The sequence below is a fragment of the Triticum aestivum genome, chromosome 6B (genome assembly GCF_018294505.1).
Source record: "Triticum aestivum cultivar Chinese Spring chromosome 6B, IWGSC CS RefSeq v2.1, whole genome shotgun sequence".
NCBI lineage: Eukaryota > Viridiplantae > Streptophyta > Magnoliopsida > Poales > Poaceae > Triticum > Triticum aestivum.
The window spans coordinates 129,620,776-129,639,905 of NC_057810.1; the positions used below are offsets into that span (position 1 = coordinate 129,620,776).

A 19,130-nucleotide genomic window follows, 5' to 3' on the forward strand; every position below is an offset into this window, starting at 1 on the left:
ACAAGAATTAAGTACTATACACTTCATGTGAAATTCAAAATTTCAAGAAGGTTATCCTATATCTTTTTTTGGGTGGGGGGAGGGGTAAGGTTATCGTATATATTATTATGTGTCACCTGAGACGTGCGTTGCACGTGCAAGCTTACTAGTGTGTCTAAATTGAAACAGATGCTCGGCGTTCACAATGAAACTTTCAGTGAACGATACATCGCCCTTCCTACTGCTGTTGGGAGGATTACAAGTGGTACTTTTGATCACATTAATGAACGTATTCGTGGCAAAATTCAAGGGTGGTCATAGAGGTTCTCGGCTTGTGCTGGCAGAGAGATCTTGTTAAAGTCAGTTGTTCAGTCTATGCCAACTTATAGCATGAGTTGCTTCCTCTTGACAAAAAAAGTTTGCTCCAAATGGTCATCATACATGGCAAAGTATTAGTGGGCTAGTTCCCTTGACAAGCGGGCTTTGCATTGGCTGGCCCGGGACAAGCTTGGAACACCAAAAGTGAAGGGCGGGATGGGGTTCCGTGACTTACACAATTTTAACTTGGCGTTACTTGGGAAACACGGATGGAGGTTTATCACAAATCTGAACTCCTTGTGTGCCAAGGTTATGAAAGGAAAGTACTTCCCTGATACAGACTTTATGAGTGCTAGTGTTCCTTCATCGTCTTCAACAATTTGGAAAGCGATTGTTGCAGGCCAGGAAGCACTTGAATCCGGGCTGATTCACCGGGTTGGAAACGGATCCACTATCCCTATTTGGGATGATAAATGGATCCCTGATACTATTTCCATGTTACCAATGCTCAAGCCACAAAATACTACGCTGCATTATGTGAATGAGTTAATTGACATGGAGAATTGGACTTGGAAAACTAATCTTGTCCGAGATACTTTTCTGAAACCAGACGTTGAATATTCCTATGCGAACTGGTGGTGGAGAAGATAATGTGGCCTGGGTTTTTGAGAAGTCGGGCATCTACACTGTGAAATCTGCTTATCGTACTTTGATGATCCGTAAAGAGCGTGAAGCTCAAGGAGAAGGGACGGTAATTGGCACCTCAAAGAATGATGAACATGTGTGGAAAGCCTTATGGAAACTTAAGGTAGTGCCCAAAGTAAGGGTGTTCTGGTGGCGAGTACTTAAAGGGATTGTCCCGGATGAGCACTCACTACGAAGGAGACACATCAAAGATGATAGTCTATGCAGAATGTGCATGGCGGAGGAGGAGAATCTTATGCATGCTCTGGTCCACTGCCAACATGCACGGCGTTTTTGGGATGAAGCACAACTCTGGTTTGATTTCAGACTACCGAGGCTTCACCCAAGGTCCTGGGCACAAGACTTACTTTGTGACCCGATTGTTCAGGAGCAGACGAGGGCTAAGATAATTTCAATTATGTGGTCCATTTGGCATTCGAGGAATAAGTGGTTCCACGAAAAGGTCAAGTCTGAACCGATGGTGTCTATAAAAATGATCAGAGAAAATCTTTCCATCCTAGAGCTACCAAATGAGCAAGCCTTGGTCTTGCATGGGCATGGATGGCACCCCCTGATGATGGTTTTATAAAGATCAACACTGATGCGGCTGTGAACAGCGAGCATGGCAAGGCCGGGGCGGGCGGGGTGGCTCGATCATCGTCTGCACTGAAAGGTGCTTGGTGTAAACCTCATGACGGTGTAACTAATCCGCTAATAGCTGAAGCTCTGGCTCTCAGAGATGGTGTGCGTTTTGCAAACCTCAGAGGATTTCAAGAAGTAGTCATGGAGGTGGATTGCCTTGAGGTCGTAAACCTTTGGAACTCTCGCTACCACACTCGTTCTGTGGTGGCACCGCTTCTACTGGAAATATGGGATTTATCTGCTAGTTTTATCTCTTTTTCTATTTAGCATGTATCTAGATCATCCAACTTTTCGGCGCACCTCTGTGCTAAACGAGGTTGCTCTTTGTTAGTTATCGAGAGTTGGACGGACACTGAACCTCCTTTCCTAGTCAGTAGCATCACGGCTGATTGTGCTAGGTGTGCTTTTGTTGAATAAAGATCCCCAAGTTCCACGCAAAAAAAAATTGAAACCGCAAAAATGTTATCACGGGACAACAGATAGACGATTTTTGGGAGGGGGGGGGGGGGGGGGGGGGCTTCCCTCTACCTACTATGCCATGCTTAGCCGCTCTCACTCAAATTGCTAAAGTACATGGAATTGTGCCCCTCCGCATTTGGTGACTATTGACCTATGAACTTTAGTCCCTTCGCAAAAGTAGACCTAACTTTTAGCGAGGGCAAATCATAAATGCTGCACTTCTTGTATAAATTTGAAGGATTTACTTTTTTTCCCTTTAAATATGAACAGAATTTATATTTTTTTAAAAAAAACTTAACTTGTATATGGATCCTCCCTTGGTACTCAACAAAGAAGAGCATGTCTATCATTAAATAATGGTAGTCGAGATTTTCTTTAGAAAGTGAACTAATGTGTACCTGGTCCTACATGTCCAGCACGTGGGTAAAAGGCAAGTTAAGTCAACGGAAGTCCAAGCCAATAGTAATGGCCAATAAGTCATCTATTGGTGGAGGAAATAAAAAACAATGACAAAGGAAAAGATCCATGAATAAAGAAACCCATTTAGGCCAAGGGCTAGCGGTCTAGTCCACATCCACTATGGACCATGCACCACCTACTCATGCTTCTTGTTCCTTCATAGACTAGTGGACCAAGTTCTGGTCTCTGATTCCGAAATTCCTGTACGACTTGAACCGATGTCGAAGAAAAGAAGTTTGAAGTGAACCTTGGAAAGCCTCATATGGACTGGTAGATGACAAGTCCCCTCGACGCTTTTCCAACCACGACATGTTCAAAAGACATCAAAGTTCCAATCTTATTGCTGTACAACAACTTTTGCCATAGGGCAGTCATACCCCCCTACCTCTTTGTTGCGACCATATTACGAGCAATACCCCTACTTTTTCGTTGTTTTGTCGACAACAGAAATATCTATCTCAAATGTGAACTTGATGTAGCAATGCGGTCTAAACCGTAAGTATGACAATGTACATGTGAGAACACGCCCTTCAGCCCCATTGTAAACCGGGAGCTTGATAAGCTTCTATCATGGGCTCCTCTGGTTCATGAATATCCGCCACATGGATGTGAAGTCTCAAATGACATGTTTCTCCGAGAATGCAGCTGCATATCCATTCTGACTTTCAACGGCACAGACATTTATGGAAGTGCTTGTAATTGCGATGTTTAAACATCTTTATGCTACGTAAATCTTCATCAACGGTCACAAAATTCAGCATGAGCCCTTATGCCTCTGACAATGGGTCTAGAGGCAGTGTCACAAACACATGAAGACGCCACAAACATGTTGTGATATAAACACATGTCGAGAGCTCATAGCCGGCCACGCATCCATCCAAATAAGGCAGTGTCGATGAGTTTTGGTGCGTCACACTACAGGACTCTTGGGCTAGCTAGCGGCTCCCGTGGATGGAGAAACCTGAGCCCTCCTATTCCCGGCACGGACGGCGGCGATCGAGCGCACGTTGGCATCAAGAAGAGTTCAGAGCCAATTCAGCAACGCAACCAAACATGCTGTAGGGAGACCGAGACCGTGACAGCACGTGGAAAGTTCCACAAGCTTGGTACTGTAATACCACATGTCGGTACTAGTTCTTGTCTGGCACGTGGGCTGCTTGCTCCTCCGTTAGCTCCACTGCCAATAAGGCTGCTGGCTGCAGAGTACACTATGTGGAAGTGGACTGAGGGTTCGTTGAATGTGAGCAGCAAACCATCTAGAAATTCATGCACTTCAACCGGGTCGACTCTGTCTTCTCGCTCCCAGCTCACTGCTCTGCTCCCTCCCTTTCTTCTCCTCGATGTCCATTGCCCCGCACACCATTCTGCGCCCGTTCGGCGTGAAACCGTGCGCCGCCGGCGGCGGCTATCTGAGGCGGCACGCACGGCCGTGCCTCCTCCGTGCGAGCCCCGTCAGTGCACCGGACGGGAATGAGCCGGGCGGTAGCAAGAAGAGTAGGAGGAAGAGGCCGGCGGAGGAGTCGCGGTTGGAGGTTCTTTACGATGACGGGTTCGGGAGCGTCACCATGAAGGACTATTGGGAGGCGGTGAGGGCCATGCCCAAGGACGACGGCGGGCCGCCGCGGTGGTTCTGCCCAGTGGAGTGCGGCCGGCCGGAGGTGGACAGGGCGCCGCTGCTGCTCTTCTTGCCAGGTTGGTTGGTCTCGGAGATACTGCTCAACGATATTGTTCGTTCTTGTAATATTGTTCGTTCTTGTAACCAAAATCGATCGTGTGTCTTTCCTCTGCTGGAAGCCTAATGCTATTTTTGTTTTTGTTTTTTGGATCTGAGCTGCAGGAATCGAAGGTGTTGGAATGGAGCTCATTTTGCACCACAAATCTTTGGGCAAGTGAGTATTGTTTTGTTTCTATATCAAAAAAGGACAGTCAACAATTTGGAAAATATTGTCTCTTTATGCTTAAAAAAGTTGTCCATCATGATAGTCATGTGTCATATATTACACTCTCAATTTTTGCTTGTATGAAGTAAACCCATGATAATTGGTGTGTAGACCGGAGTGTCACATCGGTGAGATATTCTATTATATAAAAAAATAAAAAGCAAACCCGTGTTTAAGTTCTAATTTAATTTTTCATCTTCTTTTTATGCAGAGTATTCGAGGTTTGCTGCTTCCATATACCAGTAAATGACCGTACACCATTTCAAGGTACCGATGGAGAATATTTCATATATTATTAGTACTACATTTGCTTGGCATCTTGCCCTCCAAGTACTTGCCGTCTTTACTTGTTATAGAAAGACCTCAGATGGACAAATCAGGAGACAGTTGTGCCCCATGTGTAGAGCACGTGGAGTGGTGATTGTTTGATTCTTCTCTCACTTATCCTATGAAACATAAAATAAAATTAGAGCATCTACAGCCGGGGCCTCAAACCCTCTTAAATGTTCTGTCAAACAACCCGGTCACTGACCGGTCAAAGATAAGACACTCAGACAAGCGCCTCAAACCGGCCTCAAACGTCCGGACTACCTGACACCACTTATATTCAACTCCAATCTAGGGCGAATATGGGGTTGCCCGGACGAATCCACCACGGTGGATCCGGCCTACGTTCGTCCAACTGACCTCACATATATTGGTCCACATCAGCTCACCAGGCCAAACCCTAGCCACTCCACTCCACTCCCCTCTAGTTATATCTGGCCATGGGCCGGGCCGGGCCGGGCTTGGGCCGGGCCTGAAAAAGCCCACGGCAGAAAACTGAGGCCCAGGCCCTCCCAGGCCCTATCACTGGGCCTACTTTTCAAGCCCAAGCCGGCCCATCTGGTAAAAAGCCCTAAAAAGCCCTTAGGGCTTAGGGCCGTGGGCCGGGCCTCTTCCCTAAAATGCCAATATGCCAAGCCCAAGCCCGTCCATGCCTTACTGGTGGGCTCAAAAGTCAGGCCCAAGCCCGGCCCATGGGCAAGCCCATCGGGCCTAGGCCCTGGATTTTAGGGCCGGGCCTGGGTGGGCCAACAGGGCCGGGCCTGAGATGGCCAGGACTACCTCCAGTCCACTCCGTCCCAAGCTCCCGTCCGATGATCTCCAACTCTAGCATGGCGGGCAGCGGATCTGACTCCGACCAGATCGAATTCATTGACTGGGTGTCGTCCCATGCGGGTTGGAGGATGCTATGATCGTTCACATTACCCTCCTCCACTCCTGGGAGGACTGCACCCGACCGAGGGGGGGGGGGGGGAGGGGCTGCCCGACATCCATTCCATCGGCGCAACGGCCGCTCGGATCCGTCGGGGCTGGATCATCATGTCCGGTAGCCTCCCCATGTCCGGTCCGCCGGAGTATGAGTGCTATAGGACCGGTGTTCCCGCCATGGGAAGGAGGGGGGATAAGGGTAGCCGGCGGTGCGCGCTGTCGTACACGAGGAAGCCATCCGTGTTCGTATCCTCAAGAAGCGACAACGGAGGAACACGTGCACCCTTGCCCGAGAGCAAAATCGAGCGGTCTGTGGCATGGTCTGACTGCCGCCCAAAGGGGAGAAGGAGGACAACGACTGATCGGACAACGACGACAACGAGCAGATTCGGCTCGATCCATTTTGCGTTTTTGAGCGCTACTTACGCGAGAAAGACGATAAAGGTGTCGGGAAAGGCAAGGGATGCCGTGGATGATCTTATCCATAGCTAATATATAGATAGAACATGCTAATTTTTGGTAGTCCGATGACACGTCCTGATGTAGTAACCAGATGATTTGTGTTGCAATGTTTACGTATGTTGCATGTGTTTTGCACGGATTTGAGATTTGCTAATTGAGATGTGCAGTTATAGAAAGAAAAAATTGAAGTGTAATCAGTCGCTTGGTCCGTGGCGCATCCGCGGGCATTTGAGGAGCCAGATTTGCCTACCATGGCTGTAGAGTAGATGCTCTTATGCATTTCTTATGTTTATTACCGTTATAGGAGTATCTTATAAAGATTAGTGACTATGAGGATTCATTGTATGATCACAACTGTTAAAATACTGCTAAATATAATGTCTTTTTTAGCTTACATCACATTTGCAAGCTTGACGCCTGCTTAATTATAATGTGTACAGGTTTATTACAAATTGTGGAAGAATATGTCAAACATGAGAATGCTTTGTCCCCAAGCAGACCAATATATATAATTGGGGATTCTTTTGGTGGATGTCTTGCAATTTCAGTGGCAGCTCACAATCCAGAAATCGACTTGGTTCTTACACTAGTAAATCCAGGTAGGTGATAGGTGAAATGACATTTAGCTGATCCAGATATTTATTTGGTTCTTACACTCCTGGTTTTAGAGTATTATAGTATATAATCTGATTTTTCAGCAACATCATCTGCAAAAGCTTCGTTGCAGGCAGTATTGCCTCTTTTGGAAGTAGTGGCGACCAACCTTCCATTTATACATCCTCACCTTCTCAAATATTCAATGGGTATATTTCTCTTAACTTGTGAATTATGCTTATAGGTAAATTAAATCTCCATACTTGGAGTGCGGTGACAATTTTACTTTGACTACAGATATATCTTCAAAATAATCCGGTATATCATAAAGATGTTGACATATATTTTTCATTGAAAGTGGTTCATTTCAAGATAATATATAATTCATGTTTTGATTATTGTTTTTATTTAGGATAAGGAAGATTTTTTTTATTATAACTTACTGTCAAACTTTGTCAGGGAATAAACTATTGCAAAGACCGATTGCAGGTTTCTTTCTGTGAGAACCCAATAAATATAAACGGGCTCAACGCTAGTTATGCTTGTTCTGCTGATCTTTTCCCAACTATTGTATATTGCAGCGTTAGAGCACTTGCACAACCAGCTAATTCTTAAACTAAACATATGATATAAAATAAATATCAAGAATATGAGCTACGTATATGAATCATAATGGTACTGGAACAAACCAGTTTCTATATCTTTAGGCAGAAAAGGTTATTCATCGGCATATGAGACACTTCAATTCTTATTATATTGTTTTTCTAAGGTGAATCTAAGAATTTCTCTTAATTATGTATCTGTGCTCCTCAAACTGCTTTTTCATGTTGCAAAATAGGTAATCCTCTTAATATGGCTATGGTTAGCCTTGAGAATAGTCTTTCTCCACAAGAGACTCTACAAGAATTTTCAAACAAACTCACTTCAATGCTACCTTTAGTTTCCGTAAGTTATCAGTTGTCATTTCTTTTACAATATTTTAATCTTTCCATTAGACATGCACAAATAAGAATTGAAATTTGTATAAATTCTAATTTTATTTATTCGGAGAGACATTTTCTAGCTTTTAACAACATTATTTATCACTTAAGAACACCTAGATGGTCATCCAGTATTATACTTTCTAATGTTCTCACAAGAAAAAATTACTAAGCAGAAGTAGATTATTGTTGTAAAAAAACACCCGTAGATAGTAATATTGTCCTGTCAGAATTGATGCTTATTATTTCTCAGGAACTAGAAGATATAATACCAATGGGTGCCCTCATGTGGAGACTTAATCTTCTCAAGTCAGGTGCAGACTATGCCAACTCACAACTTCACATGGTACAAGGAGAAGTTCTACTTCTTGCAAGGTATCTCTGTTTAACAATTCCACAAATTTGTAGCTCAGGTGAGGCATAATCTTTAAAAGTTTAATCTCACACCATAAATGTATTTGGATTTAGTGGGAGTGGGAATCTGCCACCTAGTGGAGAAGCAGACCGACTATTTAAGTCACTGAAAAATTGCAAAGTTCGGTACTTTAGGAACCGGGGCGACAGACTACTCATGGTACAAACTATCATGCTCAATATTTTTCTCTTCAATTAGTTCCCAACATTTCCATGTTTTCACTTACTTGGTTAAGTAGTGTACACTAAGTTTAACTTTGATATTGTCTAATAGAATATTTCTGAATCTCGTGGCACTTCTACAGGAGGATGGCTTCAACCTTCTAACTGTCATAAAAGGGGTAAAAATGTACCGCCGTGGTAGACAATGGGACTGTGTGAACGATTTCCTGTCACCCACATTAAGTGAATTCAACAGAACATTTGGTGAAGATTTCAAGTATGTATTATGCATATAAGATCGATTCAACTTTTCACATGCTATCATATAGAGATGAGTAGACTCATCCGTACGAAGCTCAAACTTTTGCAGACTGTTTCATCAGTTATTGAGCCCAGCCATGCTCTCTACAATGAAAAATGGGAAAATTGTCCATGGCCTTGCCGGTGTTCCTGACAAAGGTCCTGTCTTGTTTGTGGGATATCACCAACTCTTGGCCATGGAGTGGGCTGCACTAATCGAAGGGTTCTTAAGGGAGAAAAGAACAGTTATCCGAACAGGGGCCCATCAAGTATTTTTTGCTGGAAATTATGAGACACTACGCCAGGAGTTGTCTCTGTTTGATTTTGTTTCTATGTACGGCGCGGTTCCAGTCAGTCCGATCAATACGTACAAATTGTTTGAGAGAAATGAATTTGTTCTCCTCTATCCAGGCGGTGTGAGAGAAGCTCTACATAGGAAGGTGTGCTTGAACAAGGACAATTTGTTCTAATAAAATTGCTTGTTCGTTCTACATTCTGCTGTGCTTATTTTGTTGTGCCTGGCAGGGCGAAGCATACAAATTGTTTTGGCCAGATCAAACCGAATTTGTAAGAATGGCAGCACGGTTTGGAGTTACCGTCATACCATTTGGTTGTGTGGGAGAAGATGACTTTTTGGAGGTTAGCTTTATGTGCTTTTGTACTTTGAGTCATCTGAAGCAACAAGATTTACATATTGTAGTCATGGTTTTAAATAGCAGATAGCGGGCTGGTAGCTGACTGGGGTCCGCGTAGCGGAATGCGGATAGCGGACGATATTGCGGACGCTATGTCCGTGTAGTGGATTTGTAAAAATACTAGATTATTGTATATATTTTTAGATCATTAACAAAAAGTAATGACATTTAATTTGAGCAATAGCGGATGCTATCTTCGCTATTTGAAACTATGATTGTAGTAAAGTTACATTCCATATTTTTAAGGCATTAAAATGGCTCTTTTCTTATCTCCACCCAATAGAGTCTACTTATGTATTGTTTGTACCTTTTACAGATAGTTGTGGACTACAATGATCAAAAGAACATACCCTATATCAGAGACGAGATAAAGTCATTCAACAGAGATTTAACAAGATTAAGGTTAGGTTTCTATTACACTGTCCATTTTTCCTTCGATAAACAAACAATCAAGTATCTCCTTAGAAAGTTAGTTACCAATCTCAAGCCTTGGTGCCACTTCACCTCCATTATATGAGGAATAAAAACCTTGGTCACCTTCTTTGTGAATTTTGGTTTCAGGGACACTGTGAAAGGAGAGGATGGGAATCAAGTCTTGCATCTGCCTGTTGTTCTGCCAAAATTACCAGGGCGGCTATATTTCCTATTTGGGAAGCCAATCGAGATGAAAGGAATGGACAATGTGTTGACAGATAGGAAGAAGGCAAACCAAGTATATTTTCAAATTGAAACAGAAGTGGAGAATGCAATATCTTACCTAAAGAGGAAGAGAAACGAAGATCCTTACCGGAGTATTGCACGACGTGCGTTGTACCAGGCAACTTGGGGTCCTTCTGCTCAAGTGCCTACTTTCGAACCGTGAAAGATTGGGTTAGGGCTTGTTTGCTTAGGCTAACTAGGCCATGACTTTCATGTTTAATTGTCAGTTGAGCCAACTTCCATGGACTTAGCACGATGAAAGAAACCAAGTTGGGACCAATCTAATGAAGTTACGAGAACCAGAATCATGCCTTTTGGAGAGATCATGGTGATGTGTGTGATATGAAGGTGTGGCAGTACTCACATATCTAATTATTGACTCCGTGCTCACATAGTTCGTATCCCATAGATGTGTCTTTACTAAAGGTTGTGTACCTACACAATTAAGTATCTTAAATAGTAGTGAAAACTCTAGACTCTCTGAGAACGCATTCCCATCATTTGCAGTTCCTCTCTAGTTACTCTGTCATTTAGTCTTAGTATTTATTTGACATTCTAGTTCATACTTAGTTAATTCACTTATTTAGCATACTCCTAGCAACTGATAGAATAGAATATTTTCAAACTACGGCTTGAGTGTGAGCATAGCTACGTACTCCCTCCGTTCCAAAATAGATGACTCAACTTTGTACTAACTTTAGTCAAAGTTAGTACAAAGTTGGGACATCTATTTTGGAATGGAGGGAGTATGTGACAACATAGTTGTGGGGCTGGTAATTGTGCTTCAACTAGTCATGCACACTGATAGGAGATCACCTTTCCATCGCTCTCTTATAACGCATGGCCTGAGGATGTAGCTTGGTGATGGTAGACATTATGTACAGAGGCGGATTTAGGCCTCAGGCAGCCCGGGCGGCTGCCTGGGGCGTGACGGCGAGTTACTTCGTTGACTGTAGCTACAATACACCACTGTAGCTACAGTGCTCTGAAGGATGCCTGGGTCGGCCTAGGGCCTGACTTTTTTCTGGGTCCGCCACTGATTATGTACACCTATATCATACTAATTGACTCCTCTTGCTGTTCACACCGCCCAAACATAGGGTTTGCCTGCTCTGGGTGCCTCCTCAGGACATACATCACATTGAGCATCATCCCCTTCAGCAACCTAATCAAGTGCCTTTGTGACATGAAGCGAACGAATGAGGCTCTGGATGTGCTGCTCCACATGATGCTCGAGTGGCCTGATTACATGTCTGGTGTTCACACAAATTTTTACTTTTCCATTTTTTCAAAGGAAATATATAATTTTTTTATAACACACAAGTATTTCTAAAAAAATATTAATATTTTTTTCAAAACGACCTGAATGCTTTTTAAAAAATTACCCGAACATTAAAAAACACAAAATTGTTTTAATTACATGAACTTTTTATAAAATGCATGAAAACTTTAAATTGCATAACATTTTTATTAAAAGGAATGATCATTTTTAAATTACATAAACGTTTTTTTAATACATGAACACTTTTTAAAATTACATGGGCATTTTTAACGCACGAACATATTTAAAATTATGTGAATATTTTATAAAATATATTAACATTATTTTAATTATCTAATTATGTTTTAAAAAATTATACCACTTTTTGTGTTACATGAACACTTTTAAAATTAAACCTGATTATATCCATGATTTTTTAAAAATGTGTGAATGCATTTTATGAAATTTCATAATACCTTTTTAAATACCTGAATATTTTTTGAAAAATACCTAAACATTATTAATAAGTAAAGTTTAGTAAAAAAGTAACAGAAAAGGGAAAGAGAAAAGAAGAAGAAATTTGGCCTGCGAGGGATCAGTATACCAGTACACCACTTCGCGCGCGTGCATGCTTTTTACCAGCGGCTAATGGGCCAGCCCAACCTCTACGGTGGCGGGCATATATATAGCAGCCCCCTGTCTTCTCTCTTTACCACAAAAACAAATTAATAAATCAGGGGGATTTAATGGTGGGGAGAAGGACACACGTGAGCCATTCATGTTGCTTCTCCAACTCTTTATCTCTTCCCGCCGCTTCCTTCCATGGAGGGTAGGAAACAATTTCTCCACCACAGTAGCTCGTCGCTGTCCACTGGTAGTCAGCGGCCGCCACCGCGTGGGAGCATCGGAGGGCTGCTCTCGCCGGAGCCGCCCACTGCGTCGGAGCGGGACGCACCACCAGGCCATGTGTGGAAGCGGAATCATCCGTGACCATCCCTCTGCCCGAGTTCGCGGCGGCCGCCGTCTCTGATTCCGGTGTGTTTGTCCCAACCAGTAACGGCGCACGACGGGTGGTTAATATCGACTGCTCGCCATGTCCATGGTTCCTCACACCATGCTGCGCCCGTTCGGCGTAAACCCGTGCGCCGCGGGTGGCCATCTCAGACGGCATCATGCCCGGCTGTGCCTCCACCGTGCGAACTCGGTCGATGCGACGACCGTGAATTTGCCGGGCGGTAGCAGCAGCAACAGGAGGAGGAAGAAGCAGGCCGCGGAGGAGTCGCGGCTGGAGGTTCTTTATGACGACGGGTTCGGGAGCGTCACCATGAAGGACTACTGGGAGGCGGTGAGGGCCATGCCCAAGGACGACGGCGGGCCGCCGCGGTGGTTCTGCCCAGTGGAGTGCGGCCGGCCGGAGGTGGACAGGGCGCCGCTGCTGCTTTTCTTGCCAGGTTAGTCGTTCTGGTAAGCAAAATCGATCGTGTGCCTTTCCCCTTTCCCCTTTCCTCTACCTGGAAGCCTGATGCTACCGGTGGAATTGTCTGAACTGCAGGAACCGATGGTGTTGGAATGGAGCTCATTTTGCACCACCAATCTTTGGGCAAGTGAGTATTGATTTCTTTAATGAACGACCATTATTTCTTTTGCAAAAGCCGCTTTATTACTTAAAAGATTTAGAAATATTACTATCAAAACGGTCCGTGCATTGCAATGAGAGAGAAAAAAATCATAATGTTCAATGGTCATGACCATATTTTGCTGCATGACCAAGATACACTACCACTCTCATTTTCGTGAAATCGTGAACAATTTTTGAAAATTATGAACACTTTTTTAAACACATGAATATATCTGCAATCGTGAACATTTTTACAGATTTTCGAACATTTTCCAAAACCATGAAATTTTCTAAATTCATGAACATTTTATACTATTTGCAAACATTTTTATAAAAATGTGCACATTTTTTAAAACATTTTTATTGAATAGGAACATTTCTAGAATTGACGAGCATTTCTTTTGAAAATTGGTGGAACAATTTTTAAAATTCAGAAACATTTTTTTGATTTAACGAACATTTTTGGAAATGCATGATCATTTTTGAGTCCGTGAAAATTTTATGAATCATTAAACTATTTTGTTAATCACGAGCACTTTTTGGATTTTAGGATGTTTTTCAATTCATGCACATTTTTTGAATTGGCGAAATTTTGTTCAATTTCATTAACATTTTTTTAAACACAAACTTTTTAGAAACATCATGTACATTTTTTGATGTCCCGAACATATGTTTTCAAAATCACGAGCATTTAAAAAAAATTATGAACATTTTTTGAATCCAAAACTTTTATGAATTATTAAGCATCTTATTTCAAAATTTACATTTTTTAATTTTTTAGAACCTTTTGAAGTCCAAAATTATTTAAAGTAGAAAAATACAAAGACAAAAACGGAAATAGAAAAATAAAAAATAAAGTTTAAAAAACAGGCCGCCGGATATGGGCAGGCACAAATAGGCGCGCTTGTCATCTCCCAGCGCGTGGAGTGCAGTATAGTGGGTTCCTACTGGGCCGGCCCAAGCAGGGATTCCCTGTGTGAAATATTTTTTATCATTTATAGATGGCATTGATGGGTAATATTTTGTAACTTTAGGAGGGTTTCGGTGACGTACCGTCAAAAGCAATATCACCTTTATTATTAGGGATAGACACCCGGCCTCTGCATAACTAAGATGCACACAACCAAGTCCAAGCTCAAAAAGTAAGAAACAGGGTATTCGAGAAAAAAAAGTAAGAAACAAACGAAATACAAGAAATCATGTAGAGAGACTGCATAACGCCTAAACTGGAGGAGGGTCAATCTTAGGATCATGCTGTCATCCATGTTGGGTAAAAGTATCCCTCGTCGTGTTCTCCAAACATGTACACACCTTCATAAATAGGTCTTGATTTTTCACACGTTGTAGAGACGACTATAAACGGAGCGCACCGGTACACCTGTGGATAACCTGCATAAGAGAAGTGTTTTTATAGTTAAAAACCTTGTCATTTCTACATAATCAAAGCAACCAAATAATGGCAAGCACTCCCACCCCGAGAAGAATTCTAAACATGTGATCTATCCCTTGTAACCAGTTGCCAAAAATGTTAGCAACACTACGTGCAAGAACATATGGTGTTGGAATGGTGCTCACTTTCCACCACAAAGCTTTGGGCAAGTGAGTATAGATTTCTTGTACGGACAACCAATTATACGTGTTTTATCATGTTCTTTTTTGAGAAATACCATATTGTTGTTTACTTAGCTTGACTCACCCATACAAAAGAGTGACTCAAATTAAGGTGCAAATGAACAGTAAATCTGAATTTGAAAAATATTATTGCTTTATGTTAGAAATTTAGCATAAAGTTGCAATGCATAATTCAATTTTGTCATGATAATCATGCGTCGTATCTTGCTTGTATGAAGTAAACCCATGTCCAGGTTCTAATTTAATTTTTTATCTTCTTTTTATGCAGACTATTTGAGGTTTGCTGCTTCCATATACCAGTAAATGACCGTACACCATTTGAAGGTAAGGATAAATGAATAGTTCAGATATTATTATTTTCACTAGCTTGGCATGTCTATGCCCTCACAAGCACTGACCATCATTACTTGCTACAGAATGACCTAAAATGGACAAATCTTAAACAGGAGACAATTGTGTGTCGTATGCATAAAGCACATGGTTGTGGTGATTGTTTGATTCAACTGGACTATCCTATTGAAAAAAAAACATATATGCATGCGTTTCTGTTTGTTTATTATCACTGTATTAATGGTTATGATGATTCACTGTATATAATCATATAGTTGTTACTTCAAACTCCTAAAATTTAATATTTTTTCAGAGCTTTCACCCCAAACCAAGTTTGCAAGCTTGACATCTGCTTAATCATAACTTATACAGGGTTGTTACAAATTGTGGAAGAATATGTCAAATATGAGAGTGCTTTGTCACCAAGCAGACCAATATATATTGTTGGAGATTCTTTTGGTGGATGTCTTGCAATTTCAGTTGCAGCTCGCAATCCAGAAATCGATTTGGTTCTTACACTAGTAAATCCAGGTAGGTGAAACAAATTTACCTATACGTTAATATCTACTGCTATCCTGTGATCCAAATATAGATTTGGCTCTTACAATTAAATTTGATTTTTCAGCAACATCATCAGCAAAAACTTCGTTGCAGGCAGTATTGCCTCTTTTGGAAACGATGCCAAGCAACCTCCCAGTTGTCCAGCCCCACCTTCTCAGATATTTAATTGGTATATTTCTCGTAAACTTGTCAATTATGCCTCTGTAAGTAAACACAGGTCACCATAGTTTAAGTGCGGTGATAATCTTGAACTTTGGCTACATGTATATCTTCAAAATTCAGTAGACCATAACGATTTTTACATATTTTCCCTTGAAGGTGGTTTATTTCAAGATAATATTTATTGCATGTTTTGGTTATTAATTTTCTCCCAGGCAACCTAATTTTAAGTATAACTCATTATAAAAAAATGACAACCTTTTCAAAAATAAAAAAATACAAAAATAGTGAAAAGATTTAATAGAGGCTTCTTTTCTCCATGAACCTAGTAAATGTAAACGGGCTCAAAGCTAGTTATGTTTGTTCTGCATCTTTACCCAACTATCATGTATAGCAAATTTAGAGCACTCACATGAGTAGTCAATTCGTGAACTAAACATATGGTATACAATAAATGCAAGGGATACGAGTCAGGTATGTGAATTTAATGGTTCCAAAAAATATGTTTCTATATCTTTAGGTAGAAAAATTTATTCATTGGTGTACAGGCAACCTCAATTCTCACTATATTCTTCTTCGGTGTTGAATATAATAATTTCTTTTAATTATATCTACTTCAATGTCTTTGGGAAACCAGTGCTCCTCAAAATGTTTTTGTGCATGGCGAAATAGGTAACCCTCTTAATGGGGCTATGGTTAGTGTTCGGAATGGTCTTTCCCCTCAAGAAACTCTACAAGAGTTTTCAAACAGTCTCGCTTCAATGCTACCTTTAGTTTCAGTAAGTTTTCAGTTTATCACTTGTTTTTAGATTTTTTTAGCAATAGTGCACAAATACGCTTTGAAATTAATGGAAAATTAATATATTTTATTAACTCTAAGAAAAATATTGTGCAGTAGCTTTTAACAACATTATTTTTCACCCAAGAACATCGGGATAGTCATCAATTATACTACTTTCTTATGTTTTTACAAGACAAATAGTAGATCATTGCTTAAAACACACACACACACACACACACACACACACACACACACACATACAAGTAGATCATAATATTTGTCTTGTCATACTTGATGCTTGGTGTTTATCAGGAACTAGGAGATATAATACAAATGGGCACTCTCGTGTGGAAACTTAAGCTTCTCAAGTCAGGTGCAAACTATGCCAACTCTCAACTTCATGCGGTACAAGCAGAAGTACTACTTCTTGCAAGGTATCTCTATTTAACAGTTTCACACATTTGATAGCTCAGGTGAGGTATAATCTTACAAATTTGATCTCCCACTATAAATATATTTGGATTTAGTGGCATTGCGAATCTGCCGCCAAGTGGAGAAGCAGACCGCCTGTTTAAGACACTGAAAAATTCTAAACTTCGATACTTTAGGAACCGGGGTGATAGACTACTCATGGTACAGACTATCATGATCACATTCTTCTCGTACATTATTTAGAAGCATTTCCACGTTTTGACTTACTCGATTGAGCAGTGTACACTTATTCAACCCGTGGGATTGTGTAATAGAAGAATTCTGAATTTTTTGTGGCACTTCGACAGGAGGATGGCTTCAATTTGCTAACTGTCATTAAAGGAGTAAACATGTACCGTCGTGGTAGACAACGGGACTTCGTGAACGATTTCCTCTCACCTACATTAAGTGAATTCAAGAAAACATTTGGTGAAGATTTCAAGTATGTATTGACTATCTAACACCAATTCAACTTTCGCATACTATTATATAAGGATGATTGGAGTCATAAGTTGGAAGCTCAAAATTTTGCAGATTGTTTAATCAGGTATTGAGCCCAGTTATGCTCTCTACATTGAAAAATGGAAATATTGTTCGTGGCCTTGCCGGTGTTCCTGACAAAGGTCCTGTCTTGTTTGTGGGCTATCACCAACTCTTAGCCATGGAGGTGCCTGCACTAGTTGAAGCGTTCCTGAGAGAGAAAAAAACAATTCTCAGAGCAGCAGCCCATCAAGTATTTTTTGTCGGAAATTATGAGATACTGCGTCAGGAGTTGTCTCTGTTTGATTGGTTCTCTGCGTTCGGCGCGGTTCCAGTCAGTCCAATCAATACGTACAAGATGTTTGAGAGAAATGAATTTGTTCTTCTTTATCCAGGCGGTGTGCGGGAAGCTCTACATAGGAAGGTGTGCTTGAAATTTAAATTTTGTTGTACGAAAAATTGTGTTCTCTATAGTCTGCTATGCTTATTTTGTTGTACGTGGCAGGGTGAGGCATACAAATTGTTTTGGCCAGATCAACCAGAATTTGTAAGAATGGCAGCACGGTTTGGAGTTACCGTCGTACCATTTGGTTGTGTGGGAGAAGATGACTTTGTGGAGGTTAGCTTTATGTGCCTCTGTACAGTGAGTCATCTGAAGCAACATGATCTACATATTATATATATATAGTAAAAAGTTACTCCCTCTGTTCCAAAATAAGTGACTCAACTTACAAAGTTAGTATAAAGTTGAGTCACACCAAAGTTAGTATAAAGTTGAGTCACTTATTTTGGGACATAGAGAGTATATTCTATATTTTTAAGGCAGCAGAAGTGGTTATGTTGTGTACCTTCCTATTTACATAGCCTACTTATGCATTCTATTGTTCATTTTTATAAAACGTTAGAAAAACTTATGCATTTTTTGTACCTTCTGCAGATAGTTCTAGACTACAATGATCAAAAGAACATACCCTATCTCAAAGACGCGATAAAGTCATTCAATGAAGATTTTAAAGGACTAATAAGGTCGGATTTCTATTATCCTTGTCACTTTTCCTTCAATAAAGAAGCATCCAAAACACTCAGTGTCACCTATGTTATCCAAGGAACAAAAACCTTGGTCACCTACTGTGTGTGTGCTTGGTTGCAGGGACACGGTGAAAGGAGATGATGGGAATCAAGTCTTGCATCTACCCGCTGTTCTCCCAAAGGTACCAGGTCGGCTATACTTCCTCTTCGGCAAGCCAATCGAGATGAAAGGAATGGACAGTGTGCTGACGGATAGGAAGAAGGCAAACGAAGTATATTCCCAAATCGAATCGGAAGTGGAGAATGTAGTGTCTTACCTCAAGATGAAGAGAAACGAAGATCCTTATCGGAGTATTACGCGACGCGCCTTTTACCAGGCAACTCAGGGTCCTTCTATTCAAGTGCCGACTTTTGAGCCGTGAAAGATTGACTCTAGCCTTATTTCCTTTAGGCCCAGTTTGATCATGACTTTCATGTAGGATTGTAAGTTGAGGCAATTTGAGAATTAACTATGAGATCACTTATAGACCTTCAATATTGATTTATTGAAGTGTAGTTACAAGCATGCAGACCACACACGCATACCACCATTGTTGGGGGGGCGCGCGTGTGTGTGACATCCCCAATTCAATCGTACACTAACCATACACGAAAATGTGTACGATCAAGATCAGGGACTCACGAAAAGATATCACAACACAACTCTAGGCATAAATAAAATAATACAAGATTTATATTATAAGCCAGGGGCCTCGAGAGCTCGAATA

At 41.3% G+C, this 19,130-nt stretch overlaps 2 protein-coding genes across 5 annotated transcripts; both read left to right on the forward strand.

The window, feature by feature from the left end:
* The first annotated feature begins 3,734 nt into the window (after window positions 1-3,734).
* Window positions 3,735-10,536, forward strand: LOC123136126 (acyltransferase-like protein At1g54570, chloroplastic). 2 transcript variants are annotated; one of them, XM_044555428.1, is made up of 13 exons: window positions 3,735-4,233; window positions 4,379-4,430; window positions 4,693-4,748; window positions 6,638-6,796; window positions 6,914-7,000; window positions 7,630-7,736; window positions 8,025-8,146; window positions 8,240-8,345; window positions 8,491-8,624; window positions 8,718-9,087; window positions 9,173-9,286; window positions 9,659-9,744; window positions 9,904-10,536. In XM_044555428.1, the coding sequence occupies exons 1-13, from the start codon at window positions 3,882-3,884 to the stop codon at window positions 10,202-10,204; spliced, it is 2,046 nt and encodes a 681-aa protein (XP_044411363.1). In that variant the 5' UTR covers window positions 3,735-3,881; the 3' UTR covers window positions 10,205-10,536. The 2 variants fall into 2 exon arrangements, with proteins under 2 accessions (XP_044411363.1, XP_044411362.1); XM_044555427.1 differs by having other exon boundaries at window positions 3,737-4,233; window positions 6,896-7,000.
* Window positions 10,537-11,741: 1,205 nt separating this feature from the next.
* On the forward strand, window positions 11,742-18,908 carry LOC123136125 (acyltransferase-like protein At1g54570, chloroplastic). 3 transcript variants are annotated; one of them, XM_044555424.1, is made up of 13 exons: window positions 11,742-12,753; window positions 12,855-12,906; window positions 14,821-14,876; window positions 15,255-15,413; window positions 15,508-15,612; window positions 16,275-16,381; window positions 16,696-16,817; window positions 16,911-17,016; window positions 17,163-17,296; window positions 17,389-17,758; window positions 17,840-17,977; window positions 18,272-18,360; window positions 18,485-18,908. In XM_044555424.1, exons 1-13 carry the CDS (start codon window positions 12,396-12,398, stop codon window positions 18,783-18,785), a joined length of 2,097 nt encoding a protein of 698 aa, XP_044411359.1. In that variant the 5' UTR covers window positions 11,742-12,395; the 3' UTR covers window positions 18,786-18,908. The 3 variants fall into 3 exon arrangements, with proteins under 3 accessions (XP_044411359.1, XP_044411360.1, XP_044411361.1); XM_044555425.1 differs by having other exon boundaries at window positions 11,756-12,753; window positions 17,840-17,953; XM_044555426.1 differs by having other exon boundaries at window positions 12,474-12,766.
* Window positions 18,909-19,130: the final 222 nt, after the last annotated feature.

Excerpts from the sequence above, each read along its gene's own strand:
- LOC123136125 (XM_044555424.1), top strand. The coding sequence starts at position 12,396 with ATGTCCATGGTTCCTCACACCATGCTGCGCCCGTTCGGCGTAAACCCG. Across the intron at positions 16,382-16,695 it reads CAATGCTACCTTTAGTTTCA|GAACTAGGAGATATAATACA; the intron begins GTAAGTTTTCAG and ends GGTGTTTATCAG. Across the intron at positions 17,759-17,839 it reads GGGAAGCTCTACATAGGAAG|GGTGAGGCATACAAATTGTT; the intron begins GTGTGCTTGAAA and ends TGTACGTGGCAG.
- LOC123136126 (XM_044555427.1), top strand. The coding sequence starts at position 3,882 with ATGTCCATTGCCCCGCACACCATTCTGCGCCCGTTCGGCGTGAAACCG. Across the intron at positions 9,088-9,172 it reads GAGAAGCTCTACATAGGAAG|GGCGAAGCATACAAATTGTT; the intron begins GTGTGCTTGAAC and ends TGTGCCTGGCAG. Across the intron at positions 9,745-9,903 it reads AGAGATTTAACAAGATTAAG|GGACACTGTGAAAGGAGAGG; the intron begins GTTAGGTTTCTA and ends TTTTGGTTTCAG.